The following is a 22,314-nucleotide window of genomic DNA, read 5'->3' as shown; positions in this document are numbered from 1 at the left end:
TTTTATTTTTATTTTTATTTTTAAGTTGGTTGTTTTTTAATTAACTTTGTAGTTTTTTTATTTGTAAGTAGTTTGTAATATTTTTATTTATTTTATTGAAATTGTGTTTTTTTTTTAATTTTGTTTTAAAAATGGTATATAAATTAAAAAAAAATAAAAAATAAAAAAACAAATAATTAGGTAATCATGATAGGGACTTTAAACCATTGTATTCAAGTTAGAGGGTTGAAATTTTGAAGTCTCCTATGTGACATGGAGCCTATGTGGCGTGAACCACACCCACCATCCTAAAGAAAGAAAAAAATAGTTTTAAAATGTTTGTCGAAAAAGAAAAATATCAGTAATCACCCACAAATTTCACAAGATCCAAACAAATATCTTTCAACTGTTGTCGAAATATCCCATGAAAATTCGTTGGTGATTATCGATAGATCCCATGAGATCCAAAAAAAAATCATATTTGCCGTAGAATGGTCAATCATGATTAACGATAGTATATTGGCTATGGGGTATACTTTCAAGTCCCTTAACTACACGTAGGCGTCACGTCACCAACTTGACCCTCTTTCACTTCACCTCGCAACAAGGAAATGGTTTAACCCCCATTAACACCTCTTAAATTTATTAGTATATATATATATATATATATATATATATATATATATATATATATATATATATATATATATATATATATATATATATATAGCATGTGGTGTGTGTGTGTGTAAATTTTGCAATGCTTGATTCCCTCTCTCTCTCTCTCTCCTAGTTAACTTCTTAACATGTGAAGCTTTTAATGTCTCTTAACACCCTTCAGGAGCGGTATAACAAGTGTTAACGGATGTCAAGTAGGATTAACACATATGGATTTTAGAGTATACCAAGTAGACTTAGGATTAATGATTTCATGTGATGGTCAAGGAGAGTCTATGCAGGTCAATGTCACTCAATTTTGACAATTGATGGTTAGTTAGGGTCATATAGAGCCGTTACTAGTATATTTAGGTAATTACTAGTCAATTAGGATCAACATTGGTAATTGATGGTCAATTAGGGCAATCATAGTCATTTAGGGTTAGGCTATAGGGTTTGGTTATGACCCTCATGACCCTCTACGTCAGTGTCATATCACCCACCTCTATTCCACAATTCAAAACCACTACCCTAAGGGTGTAGTCATGACCCAAACCATTATCTCCTTATTTATTTTAATTTATCTTTGTCTAAAGTAAAAAGAAATGATTACTTGAAAAATGAAAAGGAGGACCATGGTTGTTATGGTTTAATCCATACAAACCATGGTGGATTAGGGAAGAGGGTGGTATAGCCTTCCATTCATGTTTCTACGTGATAAATCATGTCCCAACCATGATCCCCACACCCTTTAGCCTTAGAGCATTCACAATATAATCTCCATCCCTCTATCTAAAAAAATAATTAAATATCATCTTTCTATAAATTTGTTTAACCCAACGCATCCCATTCTCCCTCTCTATCTCACTCGCAAATAATTATTTTATTATTTTTCACTTTCTTAGATACTCACAAAAAAAATTCTAGATATGGTGGATCTCTATATATAGAGAATCATTATTCATGAAACTCTAAATTGTGGATGTGGAGACGGAGATGGAGATTCTGATGGAGATGCAAAATAAAGGAAATCTCTAAATTTTGGAGATGAAGAAATAGATGGACACCTAATGTTACGAATCAAATCGTTAACCAATTAATCCAAAGAAAATAGATAAGAAACTGGAAGAACTTTTAGAAAGAATTAGACTCAATTCATAATATTTTCATTCATGCTTAAACTCAAACTCACAAAGCCATTTACAAACAGAAAAAAAAATAACTACTCGAGCTAAACTAGGAGGGCATTACTACCATTACAACAACAAGATTACGAATTAACTACATATATACACTACAAGAATGGGAGGCCATTAGCGGCGACACCAATACCGGCGACAGGCCTAATGTCGCCGCTATTGGTCGATCCGTGTCACACACCCTGAGACCAAACCCCAGCCGTTGATCAAAATCCTGATCTAACGGTTGGGGACTTAAAAGGCAATACCGGCGACGAAAAGTAGGTCAATACCAGCGACAGGTAATCAATACCGGCGACACAAATCCTAGCCACACAAATCTTATCCTGGTTAACCTAATAGCGGCGACAGGTAATCAATACCGGCGACACTTTTAGCGGCGACAGGTAATCAATACCGGCGACACTTTCAACCTTTACCGACCAAGGTCAATACCGGCGACAGACGTCTTTACCGGCGAAAGCCGGTCAATAGCGTCCGAGCAATACTGACGACGTTTTACCGGCGACATGTCGCCGCTAAAAGTCAATAGCAGAGACAAAAGTGGTCAATACCGGCGACGCCTGTCGCCGCTAAAGGTGCCCTGTTCTTGTAGTGATAATTCAAATAACTGAACACAAGAAAATGCTAAAATTAGAAGGGTGTTGCATGGCTATGTGGGTTGCATGTTGCATGTTGTCTTGAGCCCCCAATCTCCAATCTTGCATGGTGTCCACGAAGGAATAAAAAACACTCTGTACACATTTTCTCTTCTCCAAAAATTGCACGAAGGACAGAGAAGGAAACATCGATAGATAAGGAATGGGTGTACACGGTGCGGAGGGGATGGGTTTCGGTGGCGGTGTGACTAATGGTATGGTAGGTTTTGGTGGTGGTGCCACAAATGGGGGAGGTTTTATGACAACTATGGTGGTGGTGAGGCGACAGTGGCCGGTGGTGGTGTTGGTGTTGTGGTGGACGGGGTTGGGAACCAAGGTCGGTTTTTCAGAATATCGATTAACCGAGCAATACTTGACTCGATTCGATCCAACAACTCACGTTCGGATAGAGTTTGAGCGGCCATGGTTCATGGGGGATCACGACGGCTCTGATACCAATTGTTACGAACAGAATCGTTTACCAATTGATTCAAAGAAAATAGATAAGAAACACGAAGAACTTTTAGAAAAAACATTCATGCTTAAACTCAAACTCACAAAGCCATTTACAGGCATACCGCATACAAACATAAAAGAAATAACAACTAACTACTTGAGCTAAATTAGGAGGCAACTACTACCACTATAAGACTCTTATAAATTAACTACAGAATTAAAATAACTGAACAAAAGGAAATGCTAAAATCAAATGGGTGTTGCATGGCTACGTCCAAATGTGAATGCTCCTAGTATGGCATAATTAATAAAACCCATCATCGGTGATTAGAGCTATCATGATCAAGGGTGTATCCAAGAAGTTATTCCAATCGAGTCATTGTTTTTGGATACTCCAATTTTATAGAACCGGAACTTTCATAAAAGTTCCCGAGTCAGTTCGACGGTTCAAGGAGGGTTAGGTTGGTCATATAATAAAAATTCTAATACAATAATTAAAACAAATATTATTTAGAACTTAAATCTAACTTCTTCAAGTCTTCAATGATAGATCAATTCCTCAATTGAATTCCTAAGTTAGTAAATCAACTGGAATATTCCTTGTATGTATATTAAGTTTGTTATATGGAAACACTTTTAAACATGACATCACTTTTATAGCAAAAAATAGAAGGCATAATATAAACACAAAGTAGCACTTGTAGAAGAATAATAGTTTCTATATAGATGGATGCACTAAAAGTATAATTACATATAAGCAAGTAGGTGTTTATATATCAGTATGATGCAAAAACATTACCCTACACATGAATAAAATGGTGAAAGTCAACAAAAGGTCAGATATTCTCTTGGGGGAGGTAGGGGTCCGGTCGAACTCAGGGTTCTTGTTTAAAAGTCATGGATGGGACCATATCTTGTAAAAGGCCATAATCAGGAAGCTGAAGTTGCTGAATTGGGGTTAGACTGGTTTGCTGGTAGATCGAACCACCACCTCCAGCGCCGCTGCTGCCATCGCCACCACCACTGATAGAGTTGTAGAAACGAAACTCATGAGGGAAGCTTGATCCGCCGGCCATCGTCATCATCGCGCCTTGTGCCGCCATCATAGACGGCGGATACAGCATTCCACCACCAACACTTCCTCTCAGTGTTGCTGGTAAGTGGTGGTTATGTTGCCCTTCATATGTGGTGATCACAGTTGATGGATCTTGATATGATCGTTCCACGCGCTTCTTAACTGTACATTTTTGAGTCGTGCATCGATAGTAGCTCCTGTAACAAAAATCAAGATTTGTTCTTTACATAAAATTCCTGATTAAAAATATGCATTTTGTGCCCACAACAAATGGGAAACTAAGTTTCATTTTCCCACTTGAACCAATGACTCTATAGGAAAAACACAAAACTGAAAGCTGGAGAGAATATAGGGTTTCATTTTTTAATTATATTATGGACCATTTCAAGATTTACTCGTCAGCTTTAATAATATCTGCCAATCAGGATCTAATAAACCATGTACGTAGACTTTGTGATCATAGCAAATTCACACATAAATTAGGGTCCAGAGAGGAGGATAAACATCCTTTTTTACACATATATAAAATTTTACACATACTATGTACATATAAATGTACGTAGATATGTACCTGGGATAAGGACTATTCTTGACGGCTTTCTGTCCATATTTCCTCCATCGATATCCGTCTTCAAGATGATCGATATCACTCTTTGTCATAAAGGCGAACCGAGGCTCTCTTTTCTTCTTTTCGTCTTTCTTGTTTTGCTTAACCCTATACGTTGACAATAACTGAGTTAAAATCAATATACTACTATATACAATCATGATTCGTGCATCATACAAACTTACACTTTCTTAGAGCTGTCTCCTCCATTTTCGGCTATGTCTTTCGATTGATTCTCTTTCTTACCTTCTTTAAGCTCATGCTCATCATCAGTAGATGATGAACGAATCGAAGAAGAGTTGGGTGTAACAGGAGTAGTCTCAATCACACCAAGCAAGTTGTTTCCGGTATCCATAACCGGCTTTTGATCATCTTGAAAAGAAAAAAGTTGTTGTGATGATGAAGATGAGTAACCAAAAGTGTTGTAATCAGTAGATCCAGTGAAAAAAGGAGTTGGACCCATGTAGTCAGGATCAAATCTTTGATGATTAGGTGTTGAAGAATCATCTCTAACGGTGGAATTAGGGCCAAAGAATGAGAAAAGAGTCTCATTGGTTCTTTGATCATCATGAAATGGATCATGGTAGTAGAGATCTCTTCTGTCTTCAGACATGGCTGAAGATTGAGATCAAATTAGTAGAAATATACAAAGAAAGAGGAGGGAGGTTTGACAAATAATAGGTGATGGGTCTTTATTTATGCTTTGACAATGTTTGTGTGTTTAATGGAGAGAGAGAAGATTTGTATGAGGGTTTCTAACCCCACTATGTAAAAGAAATGTTTGACAAAGATGAGTATTGTTACTTGTTAGACCCTAAGACTTTGTTTTGTCATTTTCTTTTTGAATGCTCATAACATATAATTATGTATATGTGAATAATGGTGAGAAGTCTATAATCTAATCAAAATTTCTAGAACATCACTGGTAAAAGAGATTATATAATATATTATCTCCCTTAACAATTTAGACAATTTGCTTCACAATATATTTAATTATACAACAATAAGTTGTATGAATTTGATTTTCAGGACCTATGATACAAATATATGAGTTACCTTATTTTCATTCATCACTTTTTCCAACAAATTATATTGAACATTTGCAACATATCCTTTAGTAGCTAACTTTTGTGTTTTAGCTATTAATTACATCAAGAGATGTAATCAGACTATAAGAAATACAAAAAATAAACAACTTTTAAAAATGATACACAAGTCGAAAGTTTATAATTGATATTTCTCCTTTAATTCAAGGGAAAAAAGTAGTTTAACATTTACGCTGTTAAAAGTTCGCTTTTTTGTTTGTCACTTTAAGGGGTTCAAAGGTTGTTTTCTTTTTCCAAATTAATTGTTATATTGAAGTTGATTTTTTCAAAATTGGACCATACATAAAGATGCCAAGGATGTCTTTTTCACAAGCAAATGGATGGAAGTTGAATGTTAAAACTTTGCGGTCCATTTTGGGGATATATATTAGATCGATCACACACACATATATATATATATACACCTTTTATCGGTGTCGCCCATTTTGGGACTTTATACATACTTTTCTTCTTCTTATTTATTTTTCCAAATTATACTTTTAAGATAAATATTATTTTAGGTTTATTAATTAAAGTGATTGGATTATATGTTTATGGGTCTTCTTGTAGATTGTCTAGATGTTGGTGGTAAAGCAATTTTCCATGTTCGCAATTCAGATGTTGGTGGTAAAGCAATTTTCCATGTGCATATTATGGGAGAATCTTGTGAATAGATTTAATCTTACGTTATTATTATTATTATTATTATTATTATTATTATTATTATTATTGTTATTATTATCATCATCTCAGACTCAATTTTTTTTTTAAATATCTATTGTTCTGAAATGAGATGATATATATAATAGGATCAATTAAAAGAATAAAGATACAAATAATAATCTGATATAATATTTAGATTACCAACAGTACTGCTACTCAAGAGTTCACACTGATTTCTATTTCTTTTTATCTAAATGATCCAATCAGGACATGTGAAAATGCATACTTACATGTACACATATATATGACATATACATGTATAGTATAACAAAATTAATAATATAAAGAAAAGGTTGATTAGAATCCTAATCCGTATATTTGAGAAATGTATAGTATAACAAATTCTAAGGAGGTTAAAAGGATGGATGTATAATGTAATTTAAAGATATATGCATCTAATCTAAGAGGTCCTCACCAGTCACCAATATTTCATCAAAATTTGGATTCTTGTTATTGATTCATATATACACTAATAACTTTTTAATTCATATACACACTCTTCTGGAAATTAGCCAAAAAATACAACTTCTATAATTTTTAACACACATTGTTAAAATTTATATGTATATATGAGATAATGAGAAATAATTTAAGTTAATATTGCTCAACGTGAACATTTTTTTTGATGTAATACCTTTCATTAACTTTGTTTATTGCTAAGATTATTTGTACATGTTGGTTTTCATTTATATGGTTATAAAATGAGCATGCTGATTTATTTCTAAATAGATGAGACGGAAATTAGGCTAGAGGGTATTGTGATGGTCCTTTAAGCGAGGATGATCCGCCACGTAGGCGTCACATCATAGTCCTCCAAAGGATGGTCCATTCCACAAAACTAGAGGGTATGGAGGATGTTTCTAGATGATCATACCTCACCACTTTTATGCTTTTTATTTTTTTAATCTTCTACTTTTTTTACCATTTAACAAATAAACTAACAAAATATTTTCAATAATATTTTTTTAATCTTCTACTTTAATCTTCTATTTTTTTTAATCTTCTACATAAACTTAAAAAAAGTGGGGTTTTCAAGGAAACAAGGGGGGCCACCAAAAACGGATGAGTGAGTGTGGGCTTTCAGGAAGCTCCCGATTCAATAAAAAAACAAAAATGGGGCCTTCTTCACCTTCATTCTTTCAACAAGATAAAGCTGCAACTCCGATTCAACCCACAACTCAATCTGATTCCGAAGTTAATTTTGTTTTTATTTTTAACAGTCAAAAATGAAGGAGGCCCACCAAAAACGGATCGTCGCCACCGGCAAGAACTCGACGCTGAGGACGGGATGGGGGGGCCCGGGATGGGGGGGCCCGGGATGGGGGGGCCCGGGATGGGGGGCCCGGGATGGTTTGCCGGCGTCGCCGGAGCTCGACGGGGTGGGGGACGGTCCCCAAACCCTATAGCCTTAGATAGAAAATAGCTCAAACGGATAAAGAAGAGAACTCTCTCATATTCTCATCATTTTCACAAACAAAATATTGGGCTCACTTTTCGGTTATCAAACACCTATCATCACAATCTTGTCATATTCCAAGAAAGAAAGCATTGAAAAACATCGGTGTCATCCTGAACTAGTGCGAGCGATGGACATGAGTAATCGGGAAATGTGTTAAAGATGAATCGTGTCAAAAATATGGCCTTAGTCAAATTTGATTCTTCTTATTTAAGTTTGATATTGCGGATATATATATATATATATATATATATATATAGAGAGAGAGAGAGAGAGAGAGAGAGAGAGAATAGGGTTCGCATGGAAAGTGTGTTTTTCATAGAAAATCTAGGAAGCGATCTGGTCCATCCGATTGGTGTGTTTAAGAGTTGAGATTAAATCAATGGCAATCTTGTAATATTTAAGTTATATAATTAGAGACTTTTAATATAGTGAGGGTATTTTGGTAATTGGAAGTGTTTTAAATAAGTCAATAAACTACCATATCAATAACCAATCCCTAAATTTATGCAATTTCCCCTCTTTCTCTCTCTCTTTCTCTCTCTCCCTCTCTAAACCGATCTTCACTAGGTATTCAGATTTCGACGCAAAACAGGACCCCACGAGCATTCAGATTTCGGTTCCAAGGCTTGTTCATACCCCTTTTCTTCACTAGGTATTCATATCTTGTGTTGTGATTAAAGTTCTTGAAGTGCATATACCTTTTCGGTCTTAATCTGCTTGTAACTTGGCTGCGTTTTTTCTGTTTTAATTGATGATTGTAGAGAGGCTTGTACCGCTGTTTCTGAGTCGTTCTTGATAAATGGAAGGATTACCAGCATGGATGGTAAAACACGGCGTCAAGAAATCTGCTTGCTGTTAAAACCCAGCGTCAAGAAATCTGCTTGTTGTTAAAACACAATGTCAAGAATCCTCCAGCAATATGCTTGCTGTTAAAACACAGCATCAATAAATCTGCTTGCTGTTAAAACACAATGTCCGGAATCCTCCAGCAATCTGCTTGCTGTTAAAACACAGCGTCAAGAATCTGCTTGCTGTTAAAACACAATGCCTGCTTGCTGTTAAAACACAATGCCTGCTTGCTGTTAAAACACAATGTGATGTAATGTGACATAGACAATAACATAAAACACATTCAGAGTGATAAAATGCAAAAGAACTGTTAAAACACAACCTGATTATATATTGACTTCAGAGTGTTAAAACACACTGACTTCAACCTCTATGACTGGTAAAACACATCACCAAGAACATGCTGATAGTTTTCAGATAAACACATTGACTTCCAGATTTGAATTCGAAAACAATAAAAATTCCGAAAATCATGGAATTTTAGTTAATGAAGATACAATCCAAAAATAAAATTAAAATGTGAAATTACATGATAGTCCTTCTACTTAAAATGAAAACCACCTCCAGTTGTAAGAACCGCGAGAACCACTTTCTAGCCATTAGATCAACAAGATGGATGAATGAGATTAAAAGTAGTTAATACTAATATTAAATAGTTTTTGTCTTATTATGTCTTTAATATTTTAATCTAAAAGGGTATTTAAGTAAAAATACACTATTTTGTCTTTTTGTATTTATTGTTTTTTATTACTTTTTGGTATTATTATATTAGATATATATTTTTTAAACTTAGTTTTTTTATTAAACATTTTCAAATTCAGATTTATTTACAGATTTTTACGTTTAACGTTTTACGTTTTTACGCCCGGCCTTTTCACGCCTCGTTTTTTAACGCGCCGTTTTTACGCCCGACTTTTTCACGCGTCGTTTTTTACGCCCCGTTTAGCCCCGTTTTTTCGCGCCGTTTTTACGTTCCGTATTTTACGGCCCGTTTTTTTTTTCAAAAAAAAATTTACGGTTTACGGGATAATATTTTTTAGCTCAACTTTTTACGTTTTAAGTTTTACTACTTTTTGTACGTTTTACGTTTTAAACTTTTTAAAAATTTTACGTTTTACGTTAAACTTTTTAAGGTTTACGTTTTACGTTAAAATTTTTATGATTTACGTTTTACGTTCTACGTAAAACTTTTAACGTCTTACGATTTACGTAAACCTTTTTACGTTTTACGTAAAAGTTTACGTTACATTTTTACGTTAAACTTTTTACGTTTTTACGCTAAAAAAATTTTACGTTTTTACGCTAAAAAATTTACGTTTTACGTTAAAAAGTTTACGGTTTACGTTAAAAAGCACCCAGAAATCGCAACTCTCGGGAGGTGTCTCAGATATATTGTTATCATCATCAACTAGGGGGGAAAAATAAAAAACGAACATCAAAACAAAGTGTATCTAAAAAAACAGGGTTTGGCTCAGATTATCCGATAACCAAAAGGCTGCAAAAGTGGGGTTGCAGGTTCCAAAAACCTACCCTCCGCCGTCCTTGCCGCGCCATCGTCATCAAAATCTACGTTTTTTTTCATCATCGCCAACCCAATCGATCACGAACAGATCTAAAACAACAGATCAATACCAACAAATCTAAACCAACATATCAATACCAACATATCAAACCCACAATCCACTGATAAAAATCACCAGAAAATCAAGAAACATAGTTCACTTATCAAACAAAAATCACCAGAAAATCAAAAATCATTGATCAAAAATCAACAAGAACAAACCCACAGAGTTCATCAGACAAAAATCTAGAAACCCCATCAAACAAAAATGAAACCCCATCAAACAAAATAAAGAAACCCCATCAAAAATCATGAAACCCCCAACTCAAACCTGGATACGGCTTCACCGGCTCAACCACCGCCGCCGACCCTCTCCACCTACCTACCATCCCCAACGCCACCCGTCGCCGCCTCCAACCCCCCCCCCCAAAAAACCCCCACTGGTCTCCCCACAAAAACCACCACCGGTGGCCGCCGGTGACGAACAGTTGCAGGTGGCGTTCGTCGTCGATGTGATGTGGAGAAGATGAAGATGGAGTGGAGTTGCAGGTTGGTCGGAGACGGTGCCGGAGAAGATATCAGCAGAGGAAAGGAGGTTGTTAGAAGGTGGAGTTGCAGGTAGGGGTAATATGCGATGAAGGTGTCGTCTGGGAAGGAAGAAGGAGGCCGGTGAGGCTCCGGCTCCTCCATGAGGGTGACACAATTTCCCATTTTTTTCAAAGTAAATTGATTTTTGAATTGGGTTTTCTATGTGTAGTGAGATTTTAAAACAAAAAAGATGAAGAGGAGAGAGGAGAGAGGAGATGTATATTAAATGAAGAGAGAGGGAAGATATGACACTTGGGGTAAAAGACCAAAATACTCTTTATGTTGGCATAATCTGATTGGCTTAGAGTGGTTCTCGCGGTTCTTACAACTGGAGGTGGTTCTTATTTTAGCGGCTCCCCACACACACATATATATATATATATATATATATATATATATATATATATATATATATATATATGGTTAGAATCATGTTACTTTCCGTTGTATGTATTGCATCTTTGTATTGCGTACTTTTTATTGTAATCTACTTTTTTACAAACAATATTGTATCATTTCCCATTAAATATGTATATATAGGGTAGGGTTCTAGAGTGAACACCCTCCTAAGAGTGAACTGTATGAACTTATATAGACCGTTGATCTTCATCATCTTAAGATTTTAATAGAATGGGAAGATCGTAATTATTGGTTTAATTTTATATATTTAATTAAATGTAGAAGGGTATTATTGTACATTTAAAATTAACAAATATGGAAGGTTGTAACCGAATAGCTTAATTATCTATCATGATCGTATGCTTGTGTGTCATGAGTTTTTCAGCAGGTGGTCTGGGGCTGTGTTGCGAGCTTTGCCTCGGGTTCTATTCGATCATAGTCCGCTGCTCTTGACTGTGGTGGATACTAATTTTGGGTTTAAACCGTTTCGATGGTTTAATTCTTGGTTAGATAGGGAGGGTTGTGAGCAGGAGGTTATTCATGCGCTTGGGAATTGTAATGCGACAGGGCCGGCTGATGTGTTGATTCATAGGAAATTTATTGCTGTCCGAAACTGATTAAAAAAATGGTGGGAACTGGTAGCCAATAAAGAAGATGCTGAGTTGGATCGTCTCAAGACTGATATTTCTGGCTTTGAGAAAAAGGTGGAAGATAGGGAGTTAGAGGAGGAGGAGATTTGGGTGTGGGAAGAGAGTAAAAAAGAGTTAGAAGAATTGATGCTTTTGAAAAACCGTGATCTTCACCAAAAATCTAGAGTGAAATGGGCTTCGTTGGGGGATGAGAATTCGGGGTATTTCCATCGTTGTATTAACGGTAGAAAAGCTGCTAATTCGATTCCGGGGTTGTTTGTGGAGGGGGCTTGGATATCTAAACCTTCTCTGGTGAAAAGGGAGGTCCTTCGGTTCTTTAGAGAGCACTTTAAAGAGAATTATTATAATAGACCGGTTTTTTGTTGTGATAATTTGAAACAGGTTTCGGAAGGTAGTTTAAAAGAGTTATTAGTGCCGTTTTCAAAAGAAGAAGTTAAAGCGGCGATTTTTGAATGCGGTGCCGATAAAGCTCCAGGTCCGGACGGTTTAAATCTTAGATTCATTATGCATTTTTGGGCTCATCTAGAGGATGATTTTATGAAGATGTTTGATGAGTTTTTCCACTCGGGTTCTATTAGTAAGGAGTGCAGTAAGTCGTTTATTACTCTTATTGGTAAAACTAAATCGCCAGTTGGGTTAAAAGATTATAGACCCATAAATTTAATTGGGGTTATTAGTAAGAGTATCTCCAAAGTGCTTGCGGGCAGACTAAAGAAGGTTAATGGGGAGGTTATTTCTGAGGCTCGGTCCGCTTTTTTAAAGGATAGGTTTATTATGGACGGCCTTTTAATGTTGAATGAAGTGATAGGCTGGGTTAAGAAGAATAGGAAACAAGTGTTTTTAATGAAGATTGATTTTGAGAAGGCTTACGAGAATGTAAGTTGGGAGTTTCTTCTTTCCATTTTGTCGAAAATGGGGTTTCCTTCTAGATGGTGTTTGTGGGTTAAAGGGATTCTTCAGTCGGCTCGGTCGGCGGTTTTAGTTAACGGGTCTCCGACTTTTGATTTCCAATGTCAAAAGGGCCTTCGTCAAGGTGATCCGCTATCACCGTTTTTATTTCTTATAGTCATGGAGGCTTTGGCTTGTTTGATGGCGAAAGCTAGTGAGTTGGGCATTTTTGAAGGTATTAAATTTCCTAATAATGGGCCAGTGGTTTCTCATATGCTTTATGCGGATGACGCTTTGATCATGGGAATGTGGAATATTGATAATATTAATGTTACGAACCGGTTGTTAAGGATTTTCTATGTTTGTTCGGGGCTTAAAATTAATATACATAAGTCGGTGCTTTTTGGGTTGGGGGTTGAGGACTCAGATGTTAACACCATGGCTTCGTTGTTGGGATGTAAGGTTGGTAGTTTTCCTTTTGTGTATTTAGGTATTAAGGTGGGGGCAAATATGAATCGGGTCAGGAATTGGGACCCAGTGCTGGATACGATCAGGAATCGATTGTGTTCGTGGAAGGCGAAGTTGCTTTCTTTTGGGGGGCGGCTTACGCTGTTGAAATCAGTGTTAGCGAGTTTGCCGGTTTATTATTTGTCTATTTTTAAGGCCCCGGTGAAGGTGGTAGAAGATATTGAAAAACTCATGAGAAAATTCCTATGGTGCGGTTGTAAGGAGGGGAGAGGTTTGCACTGGGTTGCATGAGAGGTTGTTACGAAAACAAAAAAGGAGGGGGGTTTGGGTATTTCGAGTTTGTTTGACGTTAACACTGCGTTACTCTCTAAATGGGCGTTTCGTTTTAAAGTTGATTCCGAAGGGCTGTGGAGAAAAACTATCATATGTATTCATGGGGGCAGGAACCGTTGGTCGTTTTTGCCAAGGAAACAGGGTATGATGGGCTGCTGGGCGAACATAGTGAGACATCTAGAAGGGGTGGAGATTGACGGAGTTACGTTTAAATCATGCTTGAGGAGTAAGTTGGGAATTGGGGATAAGATTATGTTCTGGAAAGATATTTGAGTTGGAGCGGTACCTCTTCAGGATCGGTGGCCTGTTTTGTTTCGTTCTGACTTGAAGAAAAATGATAACGTTCGTGACCGGTTTACCTCGGAAGGTGATATAGCGGTTCTAAATACGGATTGGGTTATGGATTTGACTTCTGTGGAAGGGATTTCGGAAGCCCATGATGCTGGTATGTTACTGCATCAGATTAAGTTTTCTGGGAATAAGGACGCTTGGGTGTGGGAGCCAGATAAAAACGGGGTGTTTTCTGTGGCTGCTGTGAAAAAATGGCTTCGGGGCGGGAGGTTGACGCATGGTATTTCAGCGATGAAATGGGAGAAGTGGCTCCCTATAAAAGTTAATTTTTTTGTTTGGAGATTGAGGTTAGATAGAATACCAACGCGCAGCGCCTTGTTAAGAAGAAATATAAGCATGCCGAGTTGAGTATGTCCTTTGTGTGAGACTGGTATTGAAACGGCTCAGCATCTTCTGGCTGAGTGTATTTTCGCTGCAGAAGTTTGGAGTAGGGTTCACAGGTGGTGCAGAATTGTTCCTAATTATAATAACTCCATTCTCGATTTGTTGAATCTGAAGCATGTTTCGCTGAATTCCAAATGGGAGCAGAAGTTGATTAGAGGTGTTTTCATGATTACTTGTTCGGTGCTTTGGAAGGAACGGAACAACAAAGTTTTCAATAGTTCAAAACCTCGGGTTGTTGAGGTAGTGGCGTCAGTGAAGGCTTTTTCTTTCTTTTGGTTTAAGCATAGAACTAGATTTAAAGATGTGGTTTGGAACGATTGGGTTAACTACCCGATGTATTGTTTGTAAGGCTTTCTTGGCGGTCCTTTGTTTGAGGACTTGCCGGTGTTGTTATGAAATTTTATTTCCAAAAAAAAATCTATCATTATCTCCTTCATTTATTATGGGTTTTTGTTTTGTTTTGAAATAATGAAACCAAATTTAATTTTTATTTGTATGTTTTTTTTTTGTTTTTAGACTTTTATACACCTCAGTTTACTTAATATAGCTTATTAATAATAAATTTTATACAATAGATACACAATACATAGGTGCACAGTTATGATAACCAATATGATACACATATTATGCAACTCAGTACACATGAGTACTAGTGTATAAATATTCAAGTACACATGTGTACAGACATAGTAAACAGGTAAGTATACAAGTGTTCATGTAATATACAATATATAAAACACATATTAATAAACTAAGTAAACTTCTGTAGGGATTTATGTAATATACAGCACACATGGTTGCCGGAATAAAACTACAATAACCAAATCAACTACCAGCGAGGATATAGTTGCGATCGATCTTTAGACGAAAAGTTGACGCGATGTACAATGAAATTTGGAACTTGATTTCCTGGGTTTAAGGAACTGATGTACGATGAAAGAAATGAGGGAAAAAAATTATACACATTCGTATAAAAGAAATAAGGAAAAAAATTAAAACTTTGATTGATACCTGCAATATTCCACAAATCAAATCGTCTTTTGAAGGAACTTGAATTGTTGAAGAAGAAGGAAACATTGGAAAAAAAGGGAGGTCCGATCTTCTCGATTTAGAGAGAGAAGGTTGTAATTTTGTTTATGAATCATTAATTTGAATTCCTAAAATGCAGGAATTAGGTAGAATATTATGGTAACTGATTAGGATAAATCTTAATTATAATTGGTTTAAAATTAAATAAGAATTAAATCTAGTTAGTTAATGACAATCCTATCCTTTTAAAATGAAGGGCCAAGATGAGTTCACACAGTTCACAAATGAGGGAGGTGTTCACTCTTGATCCTAACCCTATATATATATATATATATATATATATATATATAGAAAGGTTAACATACTTCACGGCTTATCATACTTCACGTAGGAGACAATGGTAACCGTTGGATCAGGGGTATAATCACGCATGGAACATATAATCACGCATGGGACCACATAATCACGCATGGGATCCAAAATCACGCACGTTATTTTGGTCAAAAAAATAAGGGAAATTGGCCTGTAATAATCTCACCTAGACCTTATTGGCCATTAATAATCCCACCTCAGAATATTCCCCTCACCAGTCCCACCTTTCATCTATTTTTCCTACAATGGTCCCCCGTTAAAAAAACTTAACGGAGTTAAGCTTTTTTCCAAATTACAAACAATTTTTTTAGGGCTTTTGATTAGAACGACGATACGAGTCCATTGATGTAAAACTTGCCTCGAAACGGTGCTCCAAACGATAAAAACGGCGCTTCAATTCGGGTGTTTAAATTTCCAATTAACCAAAATCAAGTCACTTGGAGCACCATTTCGAAGTAAATTTTACACCAATGGACTCGTATCATCGTTTTGATTAAAAGCCCTAAAAAATCTGTTTGTAATTTGGAAAAAAGCTTAACTCCGTTAAGTTTTTTTAACGGGGGACCATTGTAGGAGAAATAGGTGAAAGGTGGGGCTGGTGGAGGGAATATTCTGAGGTGGGATTATTAATGGCCAATAAGGCCTTGGTGGGATTATTACAGGCCAATTTCCCAAAAAATAATTACGCATGTTATATATTTCGTGAAGTACATTAATGTACGTTAAGGCGTGAAGTACATTATACTTTCTCTTTCTCTCTCTCTCTCTCGCTCTCTCTCTCTCTCTCTCTATATATATATATATATAGGGTAGGGATCCTAAGAGAAGTCCACCCTATTTGAGAAACTTGAGAAGCAATCTGGACCACACATTTTCCCTAAGCAAAAAATGCAAAAAAATGTGAAAAAAATGTGATTTTTTTTTGAAAAATCGCAGCTTTTTCTTTAAGGATTAAATTTTTAATTTTTTTTTAAATTTGGGAATTTATACACATGTGTATATTGTTAATCTTTTAACTATACATATATGTATATTGACAATTATACATATATGTATATACATGTTTAAAATTGAAAAAATATGTGTTATAAATCCTAAACCTTATACCATAAACATTAAAGCTAAACCTTAATGCTAAACCCTAAAGCTAAACCCAAAAGTTAAAGCTAAACCCTAATGTTAAACCCAAAAGCTAAACCCTAATGTTAAACCCTAAATACTATTACTAAACCCTAATGCTAAACCCTAAACCATAAAGCTAAACCCTAAACCCTAATGCTAAACCCTAAATACTAACGCTAAACCCTAAATAACACTTATTTTTCAATTTTAAACATGTATATACATATATGTATAATTGACAATATACATATATGTATAGTTAAAAAGATTAACAATATACACATGTGTATAAATCACAAAAAAAAATTTAAAAAAATTAAAAATTAAATTCTTAAAGAAAAACCTGCGATTTTTCCAAAAAAAAAAAAAAAATTTGCATTTTTTTACATTTTTTAGCATTTTTTTGCTTAAGGAAAATGTGTGGTCCAAAATGCTTCTCAAGTTTCTCAAATAGCCTACTACTTCTAACATGATCCTTATCATATATATATATATATATATATATATATATATATATATATAGGGGAAGGTTCAAATGAAAACCACTAGTTATTGTGAAAACTAGAAAACTAACTAAAATCCACTAAAAAGGAGGGGGGAAAACTTTTAATGAAGGAGGGGTAAAATTGGAACAAAAAATATATAACTTTTCAAACATTTCCCATTTCTCCATACGTTATCATTTTAAAACAAAAATGGCAACATAAGATCACAAATTTTCTTATCTTCATTCAAGTATATTAGAGCATATTTTTTATGACATAAAAAAAGATTTATGGTGTCGTCTTGTTTTCAATACTATTATTATAGTAGTACACATGTGCAATATAACATGTACTACAATGTGCATTACATGCTTAAAATTAGCTTTTTGATTATAGTTTAGCTTTTAGGGTTAGTTTTTTTTTTAGGTTTAGGATTAGGATTAGGTTTTTACGTGTGGGGGGGAGGGGGTTTAGGTTTTTGGGGGGTGGGGGTGGGGGGGGGGGGTATGGTTTTTTCGGGTTTATGTTTAGGGTTTAGTTTTACGTTTTCGGGAGGGTGGGGGGTGGGGGGTTTAGGTTTTTTTTTTTTTTTTTTTTGGGGGGGGGGGGGGGTTTAGGTTTTTGGGGGGTGTCGGTGGGGGGGTTTAGGTTTTTGGGGGGTGTCGGTGGGGGGTGGGTTAAGTGGTTTAGGCTTTCCGTATTAGTGCACATGTGCAGTACAACCAAAAAAATTTTTTTTTTTTGAAATTTTTTTCCATATATAAAAAGTAGTGATTTTTCTAAAAAAAATTGTAAAAAAAAAAAAATTGTATGTTTTTTAGGTTTTTTTTAGGCTTTTTTAGTTAGTTTTCAAGTTTTCACAATAAAAGTGGTTTTCATTTGAACCATCCCCTATATATATATATATATATATATATATATATATAGGGGATGGTTATATATATATATAGAAAACCCATTTTAATTTAGAAAACCCGGGAAACTCAAAGCTTCCGATGTTTATTTTTTTTTTTAAATTTACACATGTTATATAAATGTTTTTAAGGGTTTTGGGCAAAAAAAAATCAAAAAAAAGCGCTGAGTAGATATTTTAAAAAAAAATAAACAAGTTTTGGTGTAACACATGTTACAAGTATGTCAGATGAATGTTAAATGTGTTACACCAAAACTTGTTTATTTTTTTTTTTAAATATCTACTCGGCGCTTTTTTGATTTTTTTTGCCCAAAACCCTTAAAAACATGTATATAACATGTGTAAATTTTTTCAAAAAAAAAAAAGACATCGGGAGCTTTGAGTTTTTCGGGTTTTCTAAATTAAAGTGGGTTTTCTATACATCCTTCCCCTATATATATATATGTATGTATGTATTAGGTCCATCCCCCATTTTCTTGGTACCATTCTCTTTATCCCACCCTCACACCTATCCTACGTGATACTGACGTGGAGGCTCATCCTCCATCAACCACATAAAGTAGCCTTTATCACTTGGCTACATATTTAATTTTCAACTTTTACACAAGTAGCATTTTTTTAAGTTACCAATTAATTCATCCTAGCTGCAGCCGGCCTATTAATTCCTATCAAGTGGTCTCATAGTATTTACTTCAACAAATGATTTTTCTATGATGACTTAAATTGTAAAAAGCTAAGAGATTGTGTTTCACATGAGATTTCCTATTTCATTAACCATTAACAACAAGAGAAACTAGGTCGACTATTCTAATCGTATATTCATAATGATAATTCTACTAGTTGATGAGGTTATGCCGTAATCAGCTCAAGGAAATTGATTCTTTTTTTTATTTTTCCTACACATAATCATCATAGTTTGTTTGAAGTATTAAATGGGTCAACAACTAACAAAACACCAAAAAAAACCACCAAACTTTTAAATATATATATCATGCACACCAAATGAATATATATGTTAAAATTTAAATAAAAGAAAAAAGATATTGGTAAAGTCAACCAACTCTATTAATGCTAGATACATAATTTAGACTCGTTTCTTTTTATTTTATTACGTGCCTCATTCTCACCCTTAAACATATTTATTTTTATACACATTTGTAGGCCATATGGATCATTTCATTTTCAGCATTATTGTGATTTTTATGTCTCAATTTTTTTATGTCACAATAGCCACATGAAACCAACAATCGGGTAAACATTTCGCTTTTGTCATTAAGGTTACGTTTGTTATAAACTAATTTGAAGTTATCATCGTGAAAACATAATAAACCCTTGTAAGCAGCGCTAATCAGATGCATGTAGATGCTTAGTATATTACATAACCGTGTTATTCATCACATTTACAACAATAAATATAAGGTAGTTATAGATTTTTATAATTTTACTTAAATTTTTTTCAAAAATATATCTGATCAAATGACATGTTGACGTAGAACTTAAGACATTATTGGTTCGCAGAGAATTATTGGTTCTAAAATGTATGAAAGTTGGTATATATAATTTTTTTAAGAATTTAAGAATGAGCATAGAAAGGATATTATTCAATTAAATTTTTTATTCATACTTTTGACTTTAATGTTTAAAGAATATGTCAACGATAACAACAATCAAAGGTTTACAAAAAACGTCAAGATAAACAATTGGGGGTTCAACGTGTCCCTTGTTGGCACCGGCACTTGACCGTACATGCCACGTGTAAATTAGGGTAGTTTCGATTTCTGATTGCATAAAATCACGGTCTCGCACAAAACCTTTACAAATTAAAGGTCTTTAAATTAAATATAATATTTATAATGCTCAACCCAAATAAGTGAATAACTGATATTTATTTTTTATTTTTTGTTTTGAGTTTGTAACTAAATATTGGTTGGTTAGTGCGATGCCACCAATTTTTTATACAAATTTTATATGTGTACGATTGTAATCTAACTGGAAATAACTTATATCGAGAATGAAAACTATAAAATAATGCCGGTATCGATCTTTGGTGGTATCGTTTTTTATACGCATTTTATATGTGTACGATTGTAATCTAACCAAAAATAACTTATATCAAGAATGAAAACCATAAAAATAATGCCGGTATCAATGTTTGGTTGATTAGCATGGTACCAATATTCAGTTAAAAATGTTAACCCATAATTTTTATGCCAAAAACATTTTATCATAAATATAACTCCGTGTTCATAAATATTGAATACTTTCTTTATTGATTCAAATTTTATAAATATATCATTGTATTAACATAGATCCAATTTTATTTCTTTTATCCTTTCTTATATAATTTTATTAAATATATATTAATATATAGACACTATACACTAGTATGGTACCCTCATAATGTGACGACTACGAATAATTTTGAGTTGTTAACAGGTTCTTTCAGTAGCATGTCATTTTTGAACGACAAAAAAATAAGACGGTGATATAAAGTTAATGCAACCTATGTTTGGTTGTTTGTGATAGGAATGAAGAAACGCCAGGTTTCACCTTTTAAATTAAGTAAAACTAGTTTTTACTATCGCCGTGTTGCGACGAACGTCTTTTGTTGTTTAGTCTGTGTTTATATGTGTTTTGAAATCACTACAAGCGCGTTGGGTACGGAAACCGCTGAATAAAAATGAAATATAGAAAAAAACACTAAAAGATAACCAAAAGAAAATCAACCAAAAAAGTTGTATGGCAATAATGTTGTTCGTATGAAACCTGTGGTTAGAGATGAGCAAATGATATTGGGTACCAGTACCGAATTTCCCGAACCGAAAGATCTTAAGTACCAATTCGGTACGACTTTTGGTGTTCCCGGTTCCGGTTCGCTGCCGTTTTTTAACTTCATATACCGGTACCGTAACTGGTATTTTCGATACCAGTACCGATTCGGTATTGGTTTTCACCGAGCTCAACCCTACCCCTGAAACTAAAAAGAGAAATCACTAAAAGTTGAAAAAAATCAACAAAAAAAGTTGCACGGTACCGTTGTTGTTCGTACGACACCCGTGATCAGGGATGAGCAAATGGTACCGGGTAGGAGTACCGAATTTCTCGAACTAAAAGATTTTCAAAATCAATTTGATACCGACTTTCGGTGTTTTCTGTACTAGGCTGATGTCGGTTTTTACCTTCATGTACCGATAACCGTATTGGTATTTTCGATACCAATACCGGTTGACACAAGCTTATCTAACTTAAAAAGGAAATAAGGTAATAAAAATTATTAAAAAATCTATATTCATTATTATAACTTAAACACTCTTCAAAACATTACTTTTTTAATATATAGAACTTTTTTAATATATAGGAGAATACTGATTTTTGTGTATCATTCCTACACGCTATCTCTCAACTAATATCATTCCATCCAAATAAGTAGATGCATCACACATACATTCATTTTATTACTATTTCCAAATTCCAAATAAGTAGATACATCACACATACATTCATTTTATTACTATTTTTACAATAATATTTCCGTCAATATATTTACTACAATAATATTTCTGTCAATATATTTACAAGTTTTGTGAGTTACAAAATACTTATTACGTATTATCTAACATAAGTAATTTTAAGAAGAAAAAAATACATGTTGACATATTTTTAACTGAAATCATGGGCCGCTATGATGGTGTGCGGGGACGATCTCCACACAAGGCCCGTGATTTCGAGGGGCACATGATTTAAAAAAAATCCGATATATATATATATATATATATATATATATATATATATATATATATATATGTTATTTTTTTAAATAGTAAACAAACACATACCAATTCAAATATAGGCTCATTTACAAATCATTTTTTATGGTTTAGAATTTAGCCCACTTGGCATTAAGTTTATTGAGTCCAATACTAATTTGATTTAAAAAAAATACTAATAAAACATTATAGATGGCCACATTTTTTCAAGCTCGAATAGGGTACGTAAATTCTCAGAGACGTCTCTAACAGAAATTAAACATAAGAACAGTAAGAA

The 22,314-nt window shown here is 34.4% G+C and overlaps 1 protein-coding gene across 1 annotated transcript; it reads right to left on the bottom strand.

The window, feature by feature from the left end:
• Window positions 1-3,632: 3,632 nt before the first annotated feature.
• Window positions 3,633-5,337, bottom strand: LOC110911702 (WRKY transcription factor 71). The gene is made up of 3 exons (XM_022156334.2): window positions 4,797-5,337; window positions 4,576-4,719; window positions 3,633-4,201 (listed from the first exon to the last, which is right to left on the bottom strand). The coding sequence occupies exons 1-3, from the start codon at window positions 5,222-5,224 to the stop codon at window positions 3,805-3,807; spliced, it is 969 nt and encodes a 322-aa protein (XP_022012026.1). The 5' UTR covers window positions 5,225-5,337; the 3' UTR covers window positions 3,633-3,804.
• Window positions 5,338-22,314: the final 16,977 nt, after the last annotated feature.

This window comes from Helianthus annuus, chromosome 15 (assembly GCF_002127325.2).
Source record: "Helianthus annuus cultivar XRQ/B chromosome 15, HanXRQr2.0-SUNRISE, whole genome shotgun sequence".
NCBI classification, from domain to species: Eukaryota; Viridiplantae; Streptophyta; class Magnoliopsida; order Asterales; family Asteraceae; genus Helianthus; species Helianthus annuus.
This window is presented reverse-complemented; position numbering and strand designations above follow the sequence as displayed.

Bases quoted from the DNA above. Each gene is read 5' to 3' on its own strand.
- LOC110911702 (XM_022156334.2), bottom strand. From the start codon at position 5,224: ATGTCTGAAGACAGAAGAGATCTCTACTACCATGATCCATTTCATGAT. The intron at 4,720-4,796 runs GTAAGTTTGTAT...GTCAACGTATAG, and splicing joins GGAGACAGCTCTAAGAAAGT to GGTTAAGCAAAACAAGAAAG. The intron at 4,202-4,575 runs GTACATATCTAC...TTTTTGTTACAG, and splicing joins AAGAATAGTCCTTATCCCAG to GAGCTACTATCGATGCACGA.